The 20,409-nt window shown below is 46.0% G+C and overlaps 1 protein-coding gene across 1 annotated transcript in view; it reads left to right on the forward strand.

Moving 5' to 3' along the window:
• Window positions 1-20,409, forward strand: part of Tmem163 (transmembrane protein 163) — a 184,207-nt gene that overhangs the window by 95,116 nt on the left and 68,682 nt on the right. The window contains exons 3-4 of the mRNA XM_026779865.1: window positions 18,435-18,478; window positions 19,934-20,025. Of these exons, the coding sequence (XP_026635666.1) occupies window positions 18,435-18,478; window positions 19,934-20,025 (136 nt within the window). The remainder of the gene's footprint in view (window positions 1-18,434; window positions 18,479-19,933; window positions 20,026-20,409) is intronic.

Below are 20,409 nucleotides of genomic sequence, written 5' to 3' on the forward strand. Positions count from 1 at the left end.
TGCACCAGCACTGCTTCCACTGCACCAGCACTGCTAGTGTTTCCATCTTCATTTCAGGGTTTTGCAGATGGATAACTGGACGGCACCCCAGGCACTGTCTTTGGACACCTTTGGAGAGAGTTGTGGGCCAAGGCTGGTCTGAACCAGAAATAGACCCTCATTTTGCCCCATTTTGCCCTACAAATCTGCTAGTCTTGGGTCTAATTAAGCATTGATTAATTATTTCATTCTTTCCCCACCTCTCCTTTACTTCCTCCAGCCCCTCCCCCGTTTCTTTTTTCCTTTTTAGACAAGACAAGATAGGGAAGTCAACCTTGGTACCATCAGTGGATGCCCTTGAATCTCTGATCCTCCAGCCTTCACCACCCAAAAGCTGGCTTATACCACCACATCTGGCTCAGGAGATGCTGGAATGAGAACTCTGGCTTTCTGCATTTACCCACACACTCAACTGACTGAGCTACATCCTTAGTCCCCAACATGTTAATTTCTTGGTGTCTTAAAAGCATTCACTGCACGGTTAATGAATGAATGGATTTTTTTTTTGTCACACATACAGAACTGCACACTTTGGTGGCAAGCACCTTACAAGGATCTTCTTTCATGCTTCTCTTGCCATGAGACTCTTCAGAGTACCCCATGGGATGTTCCATCAACCTGCTTAATAGGGCTTGACAGCTGAGTTTTTGTTCTTAAACAGTTCTGAAACCCCCCTCATTAAAGCCTGTGTGTATGGTGTTATGTCTCTTAAATTGACGGCTGTGACTCATGGGGCTGAGATGACCTGATTAATTCTCAACCTCTAATGAATTCAAGCTCTCTTCACCTTTGTTTTCTTGGCTTCCGAAGTCATTGAGGTGAGAGACAGCATGCGCATGCGTTCAGTGTGCCACAAAAATGCAGCTTCTTAGTTTACCAAGTCTCCTTTCTTGCTGTGCAAGGTCTAAAATACTTCTGCTTTGTGGGTAATAAGGTCACCAGCCTGGAACTCTCTAAGTAGACTGGTGGGCCTAGGATAGCCCCAGGATCCTCCAGGATTGCGATGCTCACCATGCTCACTGTTTTAAAATGAGTTTGGCAATGCAAACTCAAGTCCTCACCCCTGTGAGGTAAGCACTTCACTGACTGAGCCATCTCCTCAGGCTGAGAACCATTTCAATACCAGGTATGGCCAACTGCCCTGCTTTGATCGTTGGTCTTTGGTGAAGCAATTTGTATTTGTTTTTTGCCCTTTTGTTTCTGTAAGTTTAGATCTCTCAAGTTAGCATCAAATAAGCTCCTTCCAGCCATGTAAAAGATGGAGCCATTCCATCAGTGCAAGGGCCACGTGTCAAGCAAGAAAAACTCAGGCTGTAAATGAGTCATTTTTGAAATGACAGCTATAGATGCCTTAGGATTTTCAGTTAGTATTTGACCCTCCCACAAGCCCAGGCCTGGAATCTTAGTACCTGACAGAGAGAGGCAGAAGGACCAGAAGTTCAAGGTTGTCCTCTGTCACACAGTGAGTTCAAGGCTTGTCTGGGCAACAAGAGACCCTGTCTCACAAACAGGCGAACAAGCCCTGGGTGTGCCCGGCATGGAGGTTTGCATCTCGGCCATAGAGGAGATGAGGACGGGAGTCTAAGTCCTGTTGTCAGTACACAATCACCCTCTCTAAGAACATGGGGCGGCTCCACATGGCTGAGCTGGACAGAAATTGTTTTCCGTGTATACGCACGCATGGCTGCACACCCACCCACACACCAGCCATTTATCCAATTAGGCCATGGCGTTTTACATGGGTCTAGGCCGGGCGTCAAGTCCCTGTGACAGGCTAGGGAGAGAGTCATCAGAGCTGAGTGACAGCTACTTGAGCTGTGCCTGCTGTTTTCTATATTAATGGTGCCTGGGTGCCTTGGGGAGGTGCTATACGATGCCTATTGCAATTCATTATCAAATTAATCTCTTCCAAATGGGTGCACACCACATCACACACACACACACACACACACACACACACACACACACACACACACACCACCCATGGTGGGACTTTGCAGAGGGACACTGGCAGTGAGCTGGGGTTATAACTGGCTAAGGAGAACTGACGCTGTACAATCCCGTTCAGGTTCTAGACGCTTGCTGGCAGGGCCGTGAGGCCCTTAGCATAAGCAAAGTGTTCCTTTTCTCCCTGGGTGGGAAATTTGGTGAATGTAATTCTTTCTGGTTTTGCTTTGTTTTGGTTGACATAGGATCCCATGTCACAGATCAAAGCCTGCCTATCATAGCCCAGGCTGGCCTCCGACTTGCTAGGAAGACAAACTTCTGGTTTGTAAAGTTTAGAGACCAGCAGCTACTCAGACCACCCTGCCTGCGGTAGGAGGCTCTCCCCACCACAGGTGTGGCAGGCATCCTGCTGAGGTGTTGCCAATCCCTCTCTAACAGATGACAGGTGCCAGGCTTCCTCACCCTGGGGAGTGAGTTTCCGCTCTCCAATTATCCCCCTCCCAGCTCCTACTGGGAATGTGGAGAGTCCAGCTTCAGGCTTGTGCCTTGAAATCTCCTCCTCCTCAGAGAGCCGTGAGATACTCCCAACTTCCGCTGCATGGGCTGTGCTGGTTCTCTTCAGTGCTTCTGCCATGGTGTCTGTCTCTGGTGCTGGGACCTGAACTCTTTCCTCAGAGGCCCCTATGTATTGTCTCTCTGTCTGTCTGTTTGCAGCATAAACTCCATACCCTCAATGGCCCATCTTAGTGTCCCTCTTGAACAATCCTGGTCCCCAAACCCCTCACTGACCTTCTTCTCCTGCTTCCTGAGGGCTGGAATTATTAACTGGGTCCAGGGCACCGCTCCCCAGCTATACGGAGCTTGGGACCTAACTCAGGGCTGCATTCCAGCTCTGTCCTTTCTGTTTAGATGTGAAAATACTTTCAGATGCATTAGCTGTTGAGAGAGGTGTGACCCCTGCTGGACTCGAAACCCTTTGCTTTGTCAGCCTGGAGCCCCAGGAGGGGCCAGGCCATTATCTATCTCTCCTGCTGGCTCCTTTTTGTGTGAAAGACCTTTGTCTCCTAAAATGAAAACCTTGGCCTTAGAGAGGCATCTGTTTGTGGGGAAGGAGTCCTGCCAGGCCGTTTGCAAAGGTTCGGATTCTTACTGCCACTTCTTGGTGACTCTTTTATCTCGGAGCTTATTTTGTGGGCTAAAATTAGGCCTGTGTGAGCCGGAGCCCTTATATCCCAGGCCCAGCTTTCTCCGGAAGATGGCTACAGCGGGCTCTGTTGGTGCTGGTGCTTCAGCTTTCCTGACTTAGGGGTTACTGAGAAACACCGCAGTAAAGGTTTCCTGATGGCTAGAGTCACTCTGTAGAATTTCCTGGTCAGGTTACAGTCTAGGGCTCATTTTTAGCATCTTTCTTCTTTAAATTCTCCATCAGTTTTTAAAATCCTCATATCCTTTCTAGTCTGGCGTTGTGCTCCCTGGCCCACCCACTAGCTGGCTAGTAATACCCTTTTCTTTTCTCATTTTTGAATCTGTGTGTGTGTGTGCATGCGTGTGTGCATGCGTGTGTGTGTGCATGTGTGTGTGTGCATGTGTGTGTGCATGTGTGTGTGCATGCGTGTGCGTGCGTGTGTGCATGTGTGTGTATGTGTGTGCATGCGCGTATGCATGCGTGTGTGCATGCGTGTGTGTATGTGCATGTGTGTGTGTGCATGTGTGTGCATGTGTGTGTGCATGCGTGTGTATGTGTGTGCATGCGTGTGTGTGTCTGTGCATGCGTGTGTGTGTGTGTGTGTGTGTAGCGCACATGTGGCATGCCATGTGGAGATCAGAGGACAACACTGGGCATCTGACCTTTTCCAGAAGGTTTAAGACAGGGTCTCTGTAATGTTTGCTGCTATGAAAGCCAGGCCAGCTGGCCCTCAGCCTTCTGGCAATTCACCTGTCTCTGCCTCCCATCTCTCTGTAGGCCCTGGAATTACAGATACACTATCCAGAATCATAGGCTTAAGAGTCCAGAGACAAACGAGTACTTTACCCATTAAGCCATTCAGCCAGCCTATGACATCCCCTTTCTTCAGGAGCCAGCTCTCGATCACTACGGCCTGATCACACAACACGGTCACCCAATACTTTCAGCTTATTGTGCCTGGGAGGGCCCGCTTTCTCCACTGGCTTTTGAATCTTTGTGGGCTTCTTGGACTCAGGTATCCCTTGGATCCTTCTGTGTTAGTGGGATGGAGAGAGAAGCCTCAAAAGTAACATGAAAGAAAAAATGACAGACAAAGACTGGAAACCCAGACCAAGGGCTGCGCATAGGAGACAGAACATGAGTGAAGAAAGCCCACATCCCCAAGTATGGGAGAAGGTAGGTGCTGTGTGGATGATACAAGCAGACTTGAGACTCTTGTGGTCAAGTGTCTTCAGAGCTCCTCACTTCTCTCTGCTCTCTAGCCCACTCCCACGTGTCAGAGTGTTTCTCCCAACAGGACACAATGACCTGGAAATCTCAGCAGACATTTCCTGGACTCAGATCCACACCTGTAACTGTCCTCATGTTTTCCCACTGGAGAAAAATCCCACACTCCAGTCTCACTTCTGTGTGGATGAATCTCAGAGTCCCCATGGCGTGGTGCTTCTCCTGGGCTCAGGAAGACATGTCTTTCCCAAGTGTAACGTATTATTTTGGGGTGGGTGTGGGCAGGGGTTCATGTAGTCCAGGCTGAACTCAAACTCACCATGTGTCAAGTATCATGACCATTGTGCACCACTACACCCAGTGTATGCAGGGATGGGGACTGGGCCCAGGGCTCTTTGCATGCTGGGCAAGCCCTCTGCCAACTGGAGCACATCCCAGCTTGGAATTACATCTTGACTTTCATTTTCTCATCTATCCGTTAGCCATCCGTCCGTCCGTCCATCCATCCATCCATCCATCCATCCATCCATCCATCATTCCATATTCAGTAGTAAAGACAACACAGGTCTCTGAGCACTACATTGGTCTTCAGACCCCCAGGACCTGAGATTGGTCTCATCTTCTCAGAGCAAGGTACTCCACCCTCAGCACTACCACCATTTTGAGATAGCTAATTCTTTATTGGTGGGCAGTATCCTGTGCCCTGTAAGACATTTGTCAGGAGATCTGGTCTTTACCAGATGCCAGTTGTAACCTCACCTTCCCACTGTGACAACCACCACAGTGTAGACCTTTGCTTGGAAATAGGCCCCATGTAGGAATGTTGTTTCTACTTCCCGATACACGTGATACGCCACTTTCTAGGATTTTCAGATTTAACATATACTTCAGATTGGACTGTGGAAAGAGTCTCTTCATGTGGGCTGGTTGCTGGGTCTCTCTCTCTCTCTCTCTCTCTCTCTCTCTCTCTCTCTCTCTCTCTCTCTCACACACACACACACACACACACACACACACACACAATGGGACTCTGTTCTGGAGAGAAGTGACTAGTGTTCTCTAGCCTCGTGCTTCTGCCATTCTCTGTGTGTGTGATGGTGAGGATGTCCCGAGAAGACCGAGAAGACCGAGGCTCTGTTTCCTCAGGCCATCTAAATAGCTCCTTAATTGTCTCTCAGGCTGCTTGAGCACGAAGGGAAACACAGACCGCTCCAGTGATGACAGACAGGATGCAGAAAGTCTCTTGGCCTTCTCTGGAGTCATCACTGGGGCTTGAGCGGCTCGGGCATGTCACCACCACTGATGTGGCGCTGCTGCACTTCTGACTAATTGTGTGGATCCCAGAAGTGACGCAGACAGGCAGTGCCTAAATGCCATATTAAACCTCCTCCGGCAAGGCAATCGTCTGTATTAGTTTTCTAATCTAAAGAATATTGGCTTGTTGTTGCTCAGTTTTCCTCTCAGAGGCCACGATGGGAAATTCATTTCAGATCATGGCACAGTTAGGATCTATAACAAGCAGAAGGTCTTCTGAGCTCTGCTGGCCCAGCCTGGGACAGTGGGCATCCTAGGGAGGATACATGGCTAAGAGTCAAGGTAGGGGTTCAGGGTTTTGATTTCAACATGTTAATAATGGCATCTCCGTCACGTGTCTTCCTCTGCTGAACCTCACTTTTTTTTGGTCTGGTTTCCTGTTACTTAAAGGGTTTGGGCTAGGACCCGAGGACATAGCTGAGTCAGTAGAGGGCTTGCTGTACAAGCAGATGGGCTTGAGTTTGGTCCCCAGCATGCACATTAAAAGTTGGGCATGGTGTCGCAAATGTGTAATTCGAGGGTTGGGGAGGTAGAGACAGACAGATCCCTGGTGTTCCCTGGCCAGTTAGCCTAGCAGAGTTGGTGAGCTCCAAGGTTAGTGTATAGCCAATCAGAAAACCTGGGAGCTAGCATCCTGAGGAAGAAATCCATGGTTGACCTTGGCCACCATGCAAACACATGTGCACGTGGCAGCCCCCCCATACACACACACAAAGAGGGTGCACCGGAGCTAGCAGACCACCCCTAAGAACTCTTCCAGCTTAAAGTGAAGAACATGCAACTTTAATTAAAGTGATAATGAATTGGGCATTAGAATATATAGTTCAAGTGGGGTTGGTTTTTTCTAGAAAGAATGGATCAAGGAAGGTATTTAAAATTTGCAGGATAACTGGCCTGTATTAGCTGCTAGTTGTTTTTTTCTAGAAAGAATGGATCAAGGAAGGTATTTAAAATTTGCAGGATATCTGGCCTGTATTAGCTGCTAGTTGTAAACTTCCCTCCCCACTGTGATGATCATCAAAGTGTGAGACTTTACCTGGGCACAGGCTCCCATCTGAGTAATGTTGTCTTCTACTTTTTTATACAAGTGGTGTGTATTTCTCTAGGCTTAGCCCTTTCCCCCTTTCAGATTTATCATATACTTCAGGTAGACTGTGGAAACATTTGTATTTATTCCACCAGTGAAATGTCTGAACATCAGATGTAATTGGTGTTACCATGGAGACTCTGTAATCCCAGGACTGAGCCCTGTCGTGTTCCATCCCTGGCAGGTTCTATCTGATGGGGAGCAACTTCTGCAGAACTTGTGAGCCTCCGAAGGCTTAGGACAGGGCAACTGTGTATACTTCTCTCTGGGAATCTGCAGACCTGAGCAGGAGTTCCTCCCATGCTGTGTGACTTGGGGCAGGTTGTCTCTGAGCTCTAGTCTTTGGATTGTGGAGAGGTGGCTAGCAGCAGACTTGAGATTGCTTGTCAACCTCAGAAAAGCTTCTTTGCAAGACTGGCTGTTAATTTGTGGAATTTGGGTATCAAACACGTTTTTACACTGAGGAGTGAATTTGTATTCTTTTTCTGAGACAGAGTCTCATATAACTTTCAAACTCACCATGTATCTGAGGATGTCCTGGGACTTTTTATCATTCCACTTCAGTGTCCAGCGTGCTGAGGTTATGGGCATGTCCATCACACTGGATTAGTGGCACTGGGACTCTGAACCAGGGAAGGCTCTACCAACTGAGCAACATTCCATGGCTCCAGAGAGTAAACTGTAAATTATAACGGCTCCCTGTGCCTAAATCACACACAGAATGCTCTGTGTTGAGCGCCTGATTTCCCTTGGGGAGCCTAGAGTTCTGGGACATTCTAGGAGTAAGATTGCTGGGCACTGAGTCTGGTAAACCCCCTGAGAGACAGCACTTGACACATCCTACTACAATGTATGGTGGAAGGAAGCTTGTGTGGTGTTAGCCCCAGTGGAAAGGGACTGGCAATTGGTTTTTTTCTAAACTTAGTTCTGTCAGCTTTTCTCTCTGTGTATTTCTCTCTCATTCTCTCTGTGTCTCTGTCTCTATTTCTGTCTCTCCCTCACACACACATACACACACACACACACACATCCTTTTCTGCAACAAATGTCAGGCATGATTATAGCTCTGAATCAAGTCATGGGATATACATTGCATCAGCCAACAAACATGGGCGTGCTCAGGGGGACCTGTAGAGGGAGCGGCGGGGCTGTGTTCCCACCCAGCTCCCGCATGGCTAGCTTTATACCCGAAATAATAACACACAAATTGTATTCTTTTAAACACTGCCTGGCCCATTAGTTCTAGCCTCTTATTGGCTAATTCTCACATCTTGCTTTAACCCATATTTAGTAATCTGTGTAGCACCACGAGGTGGCTTACCAGGAAAGATCTTAACCTGTGTCTGTCTCGGGTGGGAGAATCATGGTGACTGTCTGACTGGGCTTCTTTCTCCCATCATTCTGTTCGGTCTACTCTGCCTACCTAATTTTCTGTCCTATTAAAGGGCCAAGGCAGTCTCTTTATTTAACCAATGAAATCAACACAAAACAGAAGACTCTCCCACATCAGGGACCTATGACGTAGTGTACTATCTACCTTTCCTGGTCTTTGATAAAATGCTTGACAAGGACAACTTAGTGGAGGAAGAGTTGTTCTGGCTTGCAGTTCAAGGGGATCACGGTCATCACCCAGGGAAGGCATGGCAGCTGAAGTGGGTAGCTGGGCGCCTTGCATCAACACTCAATAAGCACTCGTCACAGACATTTTGTCCACTACTATGTCTTTGATTGCAAAAACAAATAAACACAGGTGAGTGAGTGACATTTAGGCAGGTGACACCACTGTGGCCTTTGTCCTATTGCTTGCATCTTGGTGTCTGTGCTGTTTAGTTTTAACTGTCAACTTGACACAACCTAGAATCACTCTGAAAGAGAGTTTCAATTTTGACGTGTTATCTAGATCAGGTTTAGCCTGTGGGCACGTCTATGGGGGATTGTCTTCATTGCTAACTAAGGTGGGAAGACCCACTCAGATATAGTTGACCCTGTTTCCTGGCCTGGGTTCTAAACAATCCCAAGAATGAAGAGCGGCACAGCTGCCTTGGTGTCTCTCTGCCTTCGAACGTGAGTGGGAATTGGCTTCTTGTTTTGTCACTTTTCTGAGACAAGGGCTTACATAACCTATTATGGCTCCAAACACTGTCACTGAGAAGGGCCTTGGCCTGCCTCTATCTTCGGAGTGTTGGGGTAGTAGGCTTACATCACCATGCACTACTGTGCACGGTGTCTGTGGTGCTAAGGCTTGAACCCAGGGCTTATTGGATCAATTTCCAGCACCACCTAAAAAGGACAGAAATCAAAGTATTGTTATTGTCTCAGGATTATGAAAAAAAACACTACTCCTTATTGTTATCTGCTTTTTTGGAAAATCAACATAGATTAATTTTTTGATTTATAGTTCAATACCACTGGGATATTTCCATAGAATACACAGCTCCCCATCTATAAACGCCCATCAGAGTTCAGTCCGGCCGTTTGACTCTGGGTAAACGTGGCATGGTGATGTCATACAGAGTGGGTAATTTTGCTTTTCAGACTTGGGTCTTCCACATCTGTTCCTGCTCAAGTCTTCTCTAGTTTTGTATTCGTCGTTTGATGGGTTTAATATTGTCCCTACTTCCCCTCCTCCCTCTTCCTTCTTCTCCCCCCCTCCCACTCTCTGAGATGTGTGTGTGTGTGTGTGTGTATGTGTGTGTGTGTGTGAGACAGAGTCTCTTACTCAAACTAGAGCTTTGGCTACACTGGTTCCTCCCATTTCAGCCACCACAGCAATTAGGGTCATGGGCACACATCAGGTTTTACACAGGGGCGAGGGGTCTGGCATAGCCGGACTTTCCCCATGGAGCCTTGCCCCAGTACCTATTCTCCTTGCTGTTGTATCTCCTCACTTCAGATTGTACACTAGACATACGCATTGTTGACTTGGAAACACAACTCAAGGTTTCTTTTCCTTTATTTCAGTTTCTGCCTTGGGTTACCCATTAAAGCTCAAGCTCAAGGTTACTGAACACTGACAATACTCTATTGAAACAGAACAGGGCTGGAACACAAAAACAACAAAACAAAACAAAAACCATCAGCTAACACATTTCCAAAGAAAGCCAGTTACATTTGTTGAGAGAGTTACCTTATTCTGGTATGAATCTTGAGCTCAGTTTTATTTTCTTGAGCTAGGATATTAAGGTTATGTAATCACCTGCTTCAGATAGGATGGCGGCCTTTGAAAAAGAGATCACAGAGGCTGGAGAGATGGCTCAATGGTTAAGAGCGCTTGGTGTGAGGACCTGGGCCTGATACCTGTCACTACATTATGGTTCACTGCTGTTTGTAACTCCAGTTGCAGAAGGATCTGATGGGCCCCTCTGGGCACTCCACATATGTAGTGCACAGATATACATGCAGGCAAAATACCCATACACAAAATAAGGTCTTTGTTTTGTTTTTGAGCTAGGCTATCTCTATATAGTCTTGACTGTCTTGGAACTCTATGTAGACCAGTCTGGCTTAGAACTCACAGAGATTGGCATGACTCTGCTTCCCAAGTACTGGGATTAAAGACATGTCACCACATGCAGCCATAAAATAAAAAAAAAAAAAGCAAAAGAAAAGATCAAGTCAGTTCTGAGGGGAGACTTGAGACTTTTATATACTACAGCCCATTCCCTGATAGTGTATCTACCCAGGAACTATTCAGGACCACGATATTACTAAAAACACCCTCCCTTCTCCACCTTCTCCCCAACCCTCTTTTTCCTTGCTGGCTCTTTCTGCCCCTCTTCATTTTTCATAATTAGGAAGAAAAGTGGTTTTGATTTTGAAAATGAAGAAACATGATATTTTGGGACCTTCACTATTGGGAAATTTCTGACTCTAAGTTTTGTGGCTATTAACAGATAATGGGTTTATCAGGTGCTCTAAATGTCATCTTCACAGGCATTTTGGACTGAATTGGCTTCTTCTGATGAGTGATAGCAACCCGTAGCAACCAGATTTGCAGCAACCCTGTCCAGGGGCAAGGCTCCTGTGTCCACCAGGAACACATATCTGCCAGTGCACACAGAAGACCCCCATATGGGGAGGGAGAGCCTCCCTTCAGTCTTGCCCCCCAGGTTTTGGAGGCAGTCAGCACTCCTAGTTTCCGTAGCTTTTGTGACGTTTTATCTGCATATATGAGCTCATTCTCTGCACAAGCAAGCTTTAATAACCGCTCATCCAGTTGCCTTATGTTTTAGCTTTACAGATCTGTGATCTCAAGAACTCAAGAGCACAGTGTGAATACATGTTACTTTGCTAACACACTCCCTTATTCTCAAATGCTCCAGTGGTAATGTTCTGCATTGATGAGGCACGTGTGGAGATCAGAAGACATTTTCGAGAGTCAGTTTTCTCTCCTACTGTATGTTCCAGGGATTGAACCCATGGCTTGCTGGATCTCTATGTTTGTTTTTTAAGATATGATCTCACCTTTGGGCCCAAGCTAGCCTAGAACTATATAGTTCAGGCTGGCCCAAAACACAGAGTCTTCCTGCTATGGGCTCCCAAGTGCTGGGATTCCTGGGGAATATCACCATATCTAATTCGATGGAGGGAGGGTCTGCGCCATTGAGCCACGCTCTCAGTCCATGCACAGATTTGTCTGAGGTATGCTGTCAGCTTTCGGCTTCTTCTTCTAGTTCATCTGGCCTTTGATATATTTGGCAGATAACTTTTGTGAGATGGGCTTTGCTGTGGGATGGTCTTTCTGTACGTGTGAATTGTGTTGCTCTCCTTGGGTGATAATGTCACTTTGGCCTATGGCAAGGCAGGATAGAGCCAGACGGGAAATCCAAGCAGAGTTTTAGGGAAAAGGGCTGAGGCTGAGAGACCCCAGCAACTGCCCAAGAAGCAACATGCCAGCAGACCAGTAAAGCCAAGGCTATGTGGCAATACTTAGATTAATGTAAATGGGTTAATTTAAGTGTAAGAGCGAGTTAGTAATAAGGTTGAGCCATTGGCCAAAATTTATAATTAATATTAAGCCTATCAGTGATTATTTAGAAATGGCTGCGAGATGGGGCAGGACAGAGGAAAGCTTCTGTTAACAGGGCTTCTTGGGTTTCTTTGGCCTTTGGATTCTTTCTCTAGATTTCCACATTTCTTATCACTTTGGTGTGTTTTCCATGGGAGAGAGGAAGGGAGGAGAGAGAGAGAAAAAAGCTATGCTCCTCCATGTTTAACTATTATTCCCCGAGCGGCAGTGTTAATGATCCTCTAAGGACTTTGGTGCAGATCAGATGAGTAAATACTTTTTCAGCACCATCTCTTAGCCAGGTTTTTAAGGCCTGTATAGTATGCTTTTCTTCTTTACAATACAGTCATTCTGTGTAATGTACTTTGGGGCCAGCAGGATGGCTCAGTGGGTAATGGCGTCTGCTGCCAGGAGAGATGACCCGAGTTCGAGTCTCAAGGCCCACATGGTGGAAGGAGAGAATGACTCTTGTCAGCTGTCTGTGACCTCCACAGACATGCACGCAAAGTAAATAAATGAAATAGATTTTCAAAATGTCTGATAGCAGATTTATATCAGAGAGGTTCAATGTATAGCGTAGCGCCAACAGTGCCAGGCCAAGGAAGCAACCTTGGCAGGCAACATTCATGCCATCTAGTTTTAGTGCTGAGAGCTTTAGCTTTTAGTTTTGGGGAGGGGCCAGGCAGGGAAAACAAACACTCCTTTGGGTAACCAATACTAGTTTAGCTGTTTCTCATTAGTGTGGTTTTTTCCCTGTGACCCTTTAATACCCCATGTGATATTAACGTCTCTCCTGTGTGAGGGAAATTCTCTTCCAGGATTTGGAACACTTTAACAAGAAAGATAGTAAACATGTGTGATAACAGCCTAGTCCTGATCCTGGACCAGGGAAGCCTCCAGCCAAACACAATGTGTGAATGACGTACACAATGTGTGAATGACGTACACAACATGTGAATAACGTACACAACGTGTGAATGACGTACACAGTTTGTGAATGACGTACACAACGTGTGAATGAGTAGGATATTTAACTAGGTGGTTACTCTGTTCATTGCTGTGGTTCAGCTTCAGACAAAAGTGACTTAAGGAAGGGAGAAAGGGAGGGAGGGCTTACTGGGGCTTGCAGTTTGAGGGATTTATCATGATGGGAAGTCATCCCAGCAGGACCATGCGGCTGCTAGTCACATAGAATCTATAATCAGGAAACAGAGATGAATGCTGCCGTCAGCTCCCTTTCCCCCTTTTACTCAGGCCAGGACCCCAGCCCATGTGATGCTGCTGCCCACAGTTAGGGTGAGTCTTTTCATGTCATTAGCATATTTAGATGCTCCTTCACAGGCACGCCCAGAGACTTGCCATCTAGGTGATTCTAAATCTTGTCAAGTTGGCGGTCTTAACCATCACGGAGGGGCACCAATTGGAGAGGATGTAGCACACATTCATACATCAGTGGGCTGGATACTGCAGTAGGATGTCTCTGGATAAAGAACTGCAGGCAAGCGAGAGTGGAGATGGAGTAGGCCAGGTTGCAATATGAGATAGGAAAGCTAGGACAGGCCTATGAGGGGAACTTGAAGCAAAGGCCCAAAAATGATGGGTCAGTTAGTTGGATCCCTGGGGTAGGTGTTGTGGGCAGAAGAGCAAGGCTGGGGTAAAGCGGCAGGGAGGCCTGTGTGCCTGGAGAGTAGTGGGCAGGTCCGGCCTGTTCAGGAGGACATCAGAACATGAGGATGGAGTGAGCTGTGTAGAGCAATCTGGCTGTGTGCTGCAAATGGCGTGCAGAAAGGAGAGGCACCCGCTGCTTAGGAAGCATCTCGGCAGCTGTTTCTTTTGAGACACCTGAACGGGATGGGCCTCTCATTGCAGATGGGCATAAGATGCTATCAAATGACACAGCAGCTCAAGGGCAGCGTTCAGCAACCTCTTCAAGCTTATTCTCTTGTGTATGCTCACGTTTATGTATGTGTAGTAAATGTGTGTATGTCTGTGTGCTTATGTGTGTTGTTGAGTGTGGATATACAGGTGCGCGCGTGTGTGTGGAGATCAGAAGTCAGCCTCAGACGTCGCTTCTCAGGTACCATTCCCGTTGTTTCTTGAGACAGGGTCTCTCACTAGCCTGGAGCTTGTCAAATAGGCCAGACTGGCTGACCAGTGAGCCCCAAGGGTTTGCTGATCTTCCCCTCTCCAATGTTGGGATTGCAAGAATACACCATGTACCATACCCAGCCTTTTTATAGGGTGGATTCTGGGCATTGAACATAGGTCCTCCTGTTCTTGTTTCAAGCATTTTTATCAACGGATCCATCTCCCCAGCTCCACACAATGTTGACTTATTCTTTTTCCTTTGAGAATTTCATGCAGCATATTTTGATCATATTCTTAAGAATGTGTTAAGCAGTTTTCCTCTTTCCCCTGAAGTAAGAATCCTATCGCTAATTTTGCTGTAGCTGATAATCTTATTTAGAGTATGGAAACCAGTAGAGATCCTGTTGGAGTGAGTTAGAACATAGAAAAACCACCGTTTCTTTTTAACTTGCTTCTGGCCCCAGCTCTTTGATTCCCAGGTTCCAGTGAGCAAGAGTGGAGAGCCTGCCTCTGATGGTGGGTGGTGGAGAAGTGGCTCTCCAGGGTGGGCTTGTTCCCCAGCTGTGGGGGAGGTGTTTGCTAGGCATCTGAGTGATAGAAACAGTCTAATTAAACTGGGATTGATTTATTAACAGAGTTCTGCTGCTCACATAATTTAACAACTCCGAGGTGTTGCGGGGCCTGGGGTATTGCTAAAGAGTGCTAAGGCTCAAGATAATTATTGCCTGACTTTGGAGAGGATGACAGATGGGTCCTCATTGTCTCTGTAAATCTCGCTGGCAATTGAAGAAGGAGTCTTTGTTGGGTGTTGTGCAGGGGGTCTTGCTGTTGGTCCTTGGCATGCCTTGCTGGCATGCTCTCTTCCGCTTTCCAAGGCCCTTTGTCTCTGCTTTGCAGACCCTCCCTCCAAGCCCCTGCTTACTCAGCTGCAGGTCTGCCTTTGGCATGGCCGTAACAATGGATCTCCTGGGTCCGGTTCATTATCCAGCTGCCTTTCTGTTTGAATTTATTTCCAGCCAACATGTTTTTCTGTCTGGTTTGACTTAGTTAAAAACAAAAAACAAAAAACAAAAAACTGGTCTTTTAACCAGGCCTGTACAAATGTTTATTTAAGACTTACATTGTGTGTGTGTCTGCTTCTGGGTGTAGTTATTAGTGAGATGACAGTCTGCCCTAGGACAGGCAAACTCTGGGAGGCTGGAAGACTGTAGGGCAAGGAGCGATATTCTGCTAGCGTTCTGTCACCTGGCTTATGTGGCCCACAGTCACATTCCTGAGACTATTAGACACCTGCTCATGTAGACCATGGGACCCAGAAACCACATGTAATTATGGATAACATAGCCATGTACTTTCCTAACAGCCCCAAGCACTCGTAAGCAGTGTTTTCTGTTTCTAGAGATGTGTTTGAACTCTCCTGCTAGCTCATTTCAGACCTTTGCTCATTTTTTTTTACCTTTGCTCATTTTTACTGGATAGTTTTTCTCCAAATAAAATATATAATCTAATCTGAATGGTTACTTATGATAACTGTAGAAAACACAGAAAAGTAAGAAAAAACCCTCAAATATTCCTGTCCTTCAGAGGTTAGCAACTATTATTGTTTGAGAGACCAATAACAGACAAAGAAGTGACACCCAAGCCCACCCTGGTGAAACAACGAATTGATTGGCGTTACTTCAGAGAACATTCATGACTCGAAGGCACCTACATATCTCTGCCCCAGTGTAGGTGATGACTCAGAAACGTGACATCTTAGAGTTCCGATTCCCTTCAGCTCTATGGCCCAACCTTGCTAAGAGCTGTCTTCATAGGAAAGCCCTGCTTCACAGCTGCTTGCATGGGCTTTCAGGGTGCAGTATGGCTGAGGCTGACATGGCCCCTGTGTGTTCTTCACAACTGAGTCTAGCTCCTATCTTACAGGCAGTGTCTTGGCCCTATGGCAACTCTGGGCTGTGCTTGCCCATGTGTACACAAAGTGCTTTGGACCTCTCTGTGCCTCCATCCATCACCCTGGTACAGGCCCATTCTCCAGACACAACTCATTCTTGCATGAGCAAGGTTGGAAATGAAAACCCTTCAGTTTGGTGGTTGCATAGATGGCTCCAGGTTGTCAAGTGCTGACTCTCCAAGTGAGAGGAACTAAACTTGATCCCCAGAACTGCAAGAAGAGAGTTGGGTTACTGTATTCTTAGTGTTGGGGAGACAGAGACAGGAAGACCCCTGGGACTTGCTGGCCAGCCATCCCAGCATCTTTGGCAAGTTTCATACCAATGAGAGACCTTGTCTTATAAAACGAGGTGGGCCTGGTGGCAGCAGTGGCATACACCTTTAATCCCAGCACTCATGAGGAAGAAGCAGGCAGATCTCTGAGTTCAAGGGCAGCCTGGTCCTATAGAGTGAGTTTCAAGACAGCCAGGGCTACACAGAGGAACCTTGCCTCAAAAAGCAAACAAAACAAAACAAAAAACAGCCAACCAACCCAAAAATGGGGCGGACAGCTCTTGAAAAATAACACTGGGGTTTTACCTCCAGTCTCTACACATATACTCATGTACCTACACACACATATGTACACACATACAAGAAAAGAAAGAAATCTCCTCAGTGTGATTTTATTTACATGGAAACAGGGCTACCTAAGCCTATCTACCCACTTCTGTTGAAGTAATTCTTATCCTGGATTCAGGATGCGCTATGATTCAGTTATAGGCCAAAGAAAATGAACTTATTACTTGACGCTCTTGAAAAGTCCTTGGAGGCTACTGAGCTCTTCCGTGTGGGTCTGGGGCTAATGGCTGTTCACAGCTGTTTGAGAGCTGGCCACAGGGGGAAGATGCTAGCGCAAAGAAATGTAGGCGACCCTTCAGAGGACTCTTGACTCCCCATGCAATTTTGGCTTTTTGCATCTTATCAAGGAATTAGATGAAGGTGAGTCCTGAGTAAATAACACATCCTCTGAAGGATGTGTTCACTAGGACCCCACTGGCTCACAGTGCCCTGCCGCACGGGGCATGAATAATAATGATAGTCCAGATTTACTAGCCTTTATCTGTCTACCTGGCAGGCTTAACTCATTTTCCAGTGTAGTTCTGAGAGTGAAACATGGCATTGGATGCCATGGAGTCAGAGAAACCTCCCCTTGGTGGTTATCTCCTGTGTGTGGTGTGTGTGTATGCATGTGTGTGTACACTTGTGTGTATTTTGTATTTGAATATACCTGCATATATATGTATGCAAATACAATTACTTGTATAGGCCAAAAACAACTTTGATAACATATATGTGTTATATATGTATATGTATTATTTCTTTATATCGGTATATATACTTTATATATACTTTATTACTTCTTTATATCTGTATATATACTTTATATATACTTTATTACTTCTTTATATCTGTATATATACTATATATATATGTGTGTGTGTGTATATATACTTGTATTATTTCTCTTTATCTGTAGGTGTGCATATTCTCTGTTCCAAAGAGGCCAGAAGAGGGTGTCAGATTCCCTAGAGCTAGAAGTAACAGGAGACTGTGAACCACCTGACATGGGTCCTAGGAACTAAAGTCTGGTCCTCTGAAAAAACAGCGAGTGGTTTTAATCATCCCCAACCTTGTTTTTTGAAATGGTCTCTTATTGGTTTGCAGGCTACCAAGTAGTCTAAGCTGGCCTGACAGCGAGCCCCAGGGGTCCACTCATCTCCGCTTCCCCAGGGCTAGGATTGCAAGTGCATTAGCTTGCCTGCCTTTTGTGGCTTGGGAGCCAAGGGTCAAAGTCATGCTCTCACGTTTGCAAGGCAAGCATTTACTCTACTGAGCCCTCCACCCAGCTGACAGCATTTGTTTAACTCAAATCTGAGGTGAGGCTCTTCATGTTTCTCACTGCAATAACTTGGGCATCTACTCCTTTGAAACCTGCGGCTCTCCAAGGAAAGCCCTGGTATCACCAAAGAACTCAAGTGCAGACGTTTTGAAGTCACAGTTTAACATCTTCCAATCAGGTGGCCTTCTGGGGCACGCGATGTGTGTGTGGGGGGGGGGAGGGCTTTTTAACTGTGCCCACCTGTTGTACCACGGCCAGTTAGAGCAGATGAATTCAGAGTAGAAATACAGCCAGGCCTGATAGTGCAGGCCTGTGATCCTAGCAGCTGAGGAAGCTGAGGCAGGAGGATTCAGGTTCAGCTTCACTGAAACCTGAAATTTAGTTCCCAGCTCTCAGCTTTCAGTTTCTAGATTTTCAAAGGCACGGAAGCCATGTGATTGACAGGTGCTTAACTTTGTTTTCCCTGAAGTTGGTCCTTGGATACTTCAGAATATGGTGGGGGAAGTGTTGTAGGTATAATTTGAAAACAATTTCTTTTTCTTCTTTTTGAATTCTTTGAATTTTTAGACATCGGTTTTTAAATTTTTATTCTCTCGGAACTTTCCCCTGGTGTTCAAAGGTTGTATGCACTGTGATGACGAGCTCACGAATGAAACACATAGACCATGAGGCTGTCAAATCTGAATGGTGTTTTCTTTCTTTCTAGCTGTCTCCGTCATGAGGTACAGCGCCTCTGCCTTTGGGTTTGCAGTAAGTAGCCTGAAACGCTCTCACCGTGATGAAGTTCTGCATGGGTTTCCCCGAGCCACGGCTCTCAGGGAGTCGTGGAATAGATGGGTGCTTATGCTTAACAGATATGAAATGAGCATGGAAAGCACAAATTTAGGAAAAACAACTGTGCAAATGACAATGCAATAGAATTAAATGGCGTCACGATAGGATAGTTCCCACGTATACATCCGGGGTGCACATGTTCTCTGAAGGAGCTGCTTGAGAGGATGTTTTGGGGAGACTAGCCTCTCTGTGCCCTTCCAAGTTGCATGTAGTCCTGACACTGGGGTGGTGCATATTGCTGGTGTAGGAAGAGACACTGGAAGTTGAAATGGATTGGGGCTGCTCACGCTAGAAGTCAGTCTATCTATAGCCCTGCTAAGGGGAGCTGAGCTTTCTGTCTGCCTCCTGGTGGAAATAGGTCATTTCTTCATAGCCCTTCAAGAGAGGGCCAGCACTAGCACAGAACTGAGATGTGTGATGTCTCAAGCAAGCTCTTTCCCTCCTTGTTGACAGACATGGGGAATCCTGTACCCGGCTGCAGACCCACATCTGCCCCTTGTTGTAAAAGCTTAATGTTTGGAGAGTGTTGCTCTGAGACAAATTCTTTTAAGAGTTTTAGAAAGGATTCAAACTGTCTGGAAAGTTACACATGCACACACTGGTACCCATAACACAAACAACATGTGCATATATCCAGAAATAAATATACAACACATATACAGACAGCGAGATGCATATACAATATATAAACACAGTCAGACATATACAACACATACACGGAGAGAAATAGAAATACATATAGCATAAACACACATCATCCAGAAGTAAATACACAGCATAGATACACACATCACGTGTGCACACACACAATATGTATATATATATATCCAGACACACATAACATATACACACTTCGAAACTCTTCTCTCTCTCTCCCTTTCTCTCTCTCTCTCTCCCTTGTTCTCTCTAAAGCATAGAGATTTGTATACAATATCAAACTGTTGGTAGACTTCCTGAACCTAGCTAAAACAGTTTCAACGAGAGTCAGAATTAGAATTTTTTTAACTTACTATTTTTTTTAATTTCCTATATATAGGAAAATGCCAATGCCATCTTGCCTGTTGTAGTATAAACAGTTTCACGTATTTCAGAAAATTGTACCTCCCATTCCTTTCTCTTGTCACATATCTCCATAGTGCCAGGACCCTAGGGATCTGAGAACAGAGTCAATCGTACAAGGGCCACAGCTCTGCTACCAGAGCAGTAATGCCCAGGGCTGCACCATGGAGTTCAAAGTGGCTGCAATGTAGAAATATGTAAACTCCAAGATATTTATTCAAACTCTCTGGGTCACTGTGCAGTTCCCCTGTGTGTTCATGGTTATGCCTTGCTGACTCTGGAGAGCCACTAATGTCCTGTCTCCTTCTCTAGTTTGACGCCATCCTGGATGTACTGTCCTCGGCCATCGTCCTCTGGCGTTACAGCAACGCAGCCGCCGTGCACTCTGCTCACAGAGAGTATATGTAAGTGGATTCTTCTTCCAGATGGGAGGAGCCTTAAATGAAAGCCTTGCCCTCAGTCTTTGTCCTGATGTTGAGAAGAGGATGCAAGTTGTCTTTGATATTAGCTAGTGCACTGTCAGTCATGTGACAGGTCTTCCCTGGGATAGTTACAGGGACATATAGCCTTTATAATTTGCTTAGTTCCCTGATCTGGAGTCTGTAGTGAATAACTTTTTGTCTGTCCTTCTATTCAGTCATCCACCTATTTGTCCATCTGTCTGTTCTTTTAACTGTACATCTGTAGTCCCATACTCTCATCCATCCATCCATCCATCCATCCATCCATCCATCCATCCATCCATCCATCCATCCATTTATCCAGTCTCATGTTCATGCACCTATCTA

Source organism: Microtus ochrogaster, chromosome 6 (genome assembly GCF_000317375.1).
Source record: "Microtus ochrogaster isolate Prairie Vole_2 chromosome 6, MicOch1.0, whole genome shotgun sequence".
Lineage (NCBI taxonomy): Eukaryota > Metazoa > Chordata > Mammalia > Rodentia > Cricetidae > Microtus > Microtus ochrogaster.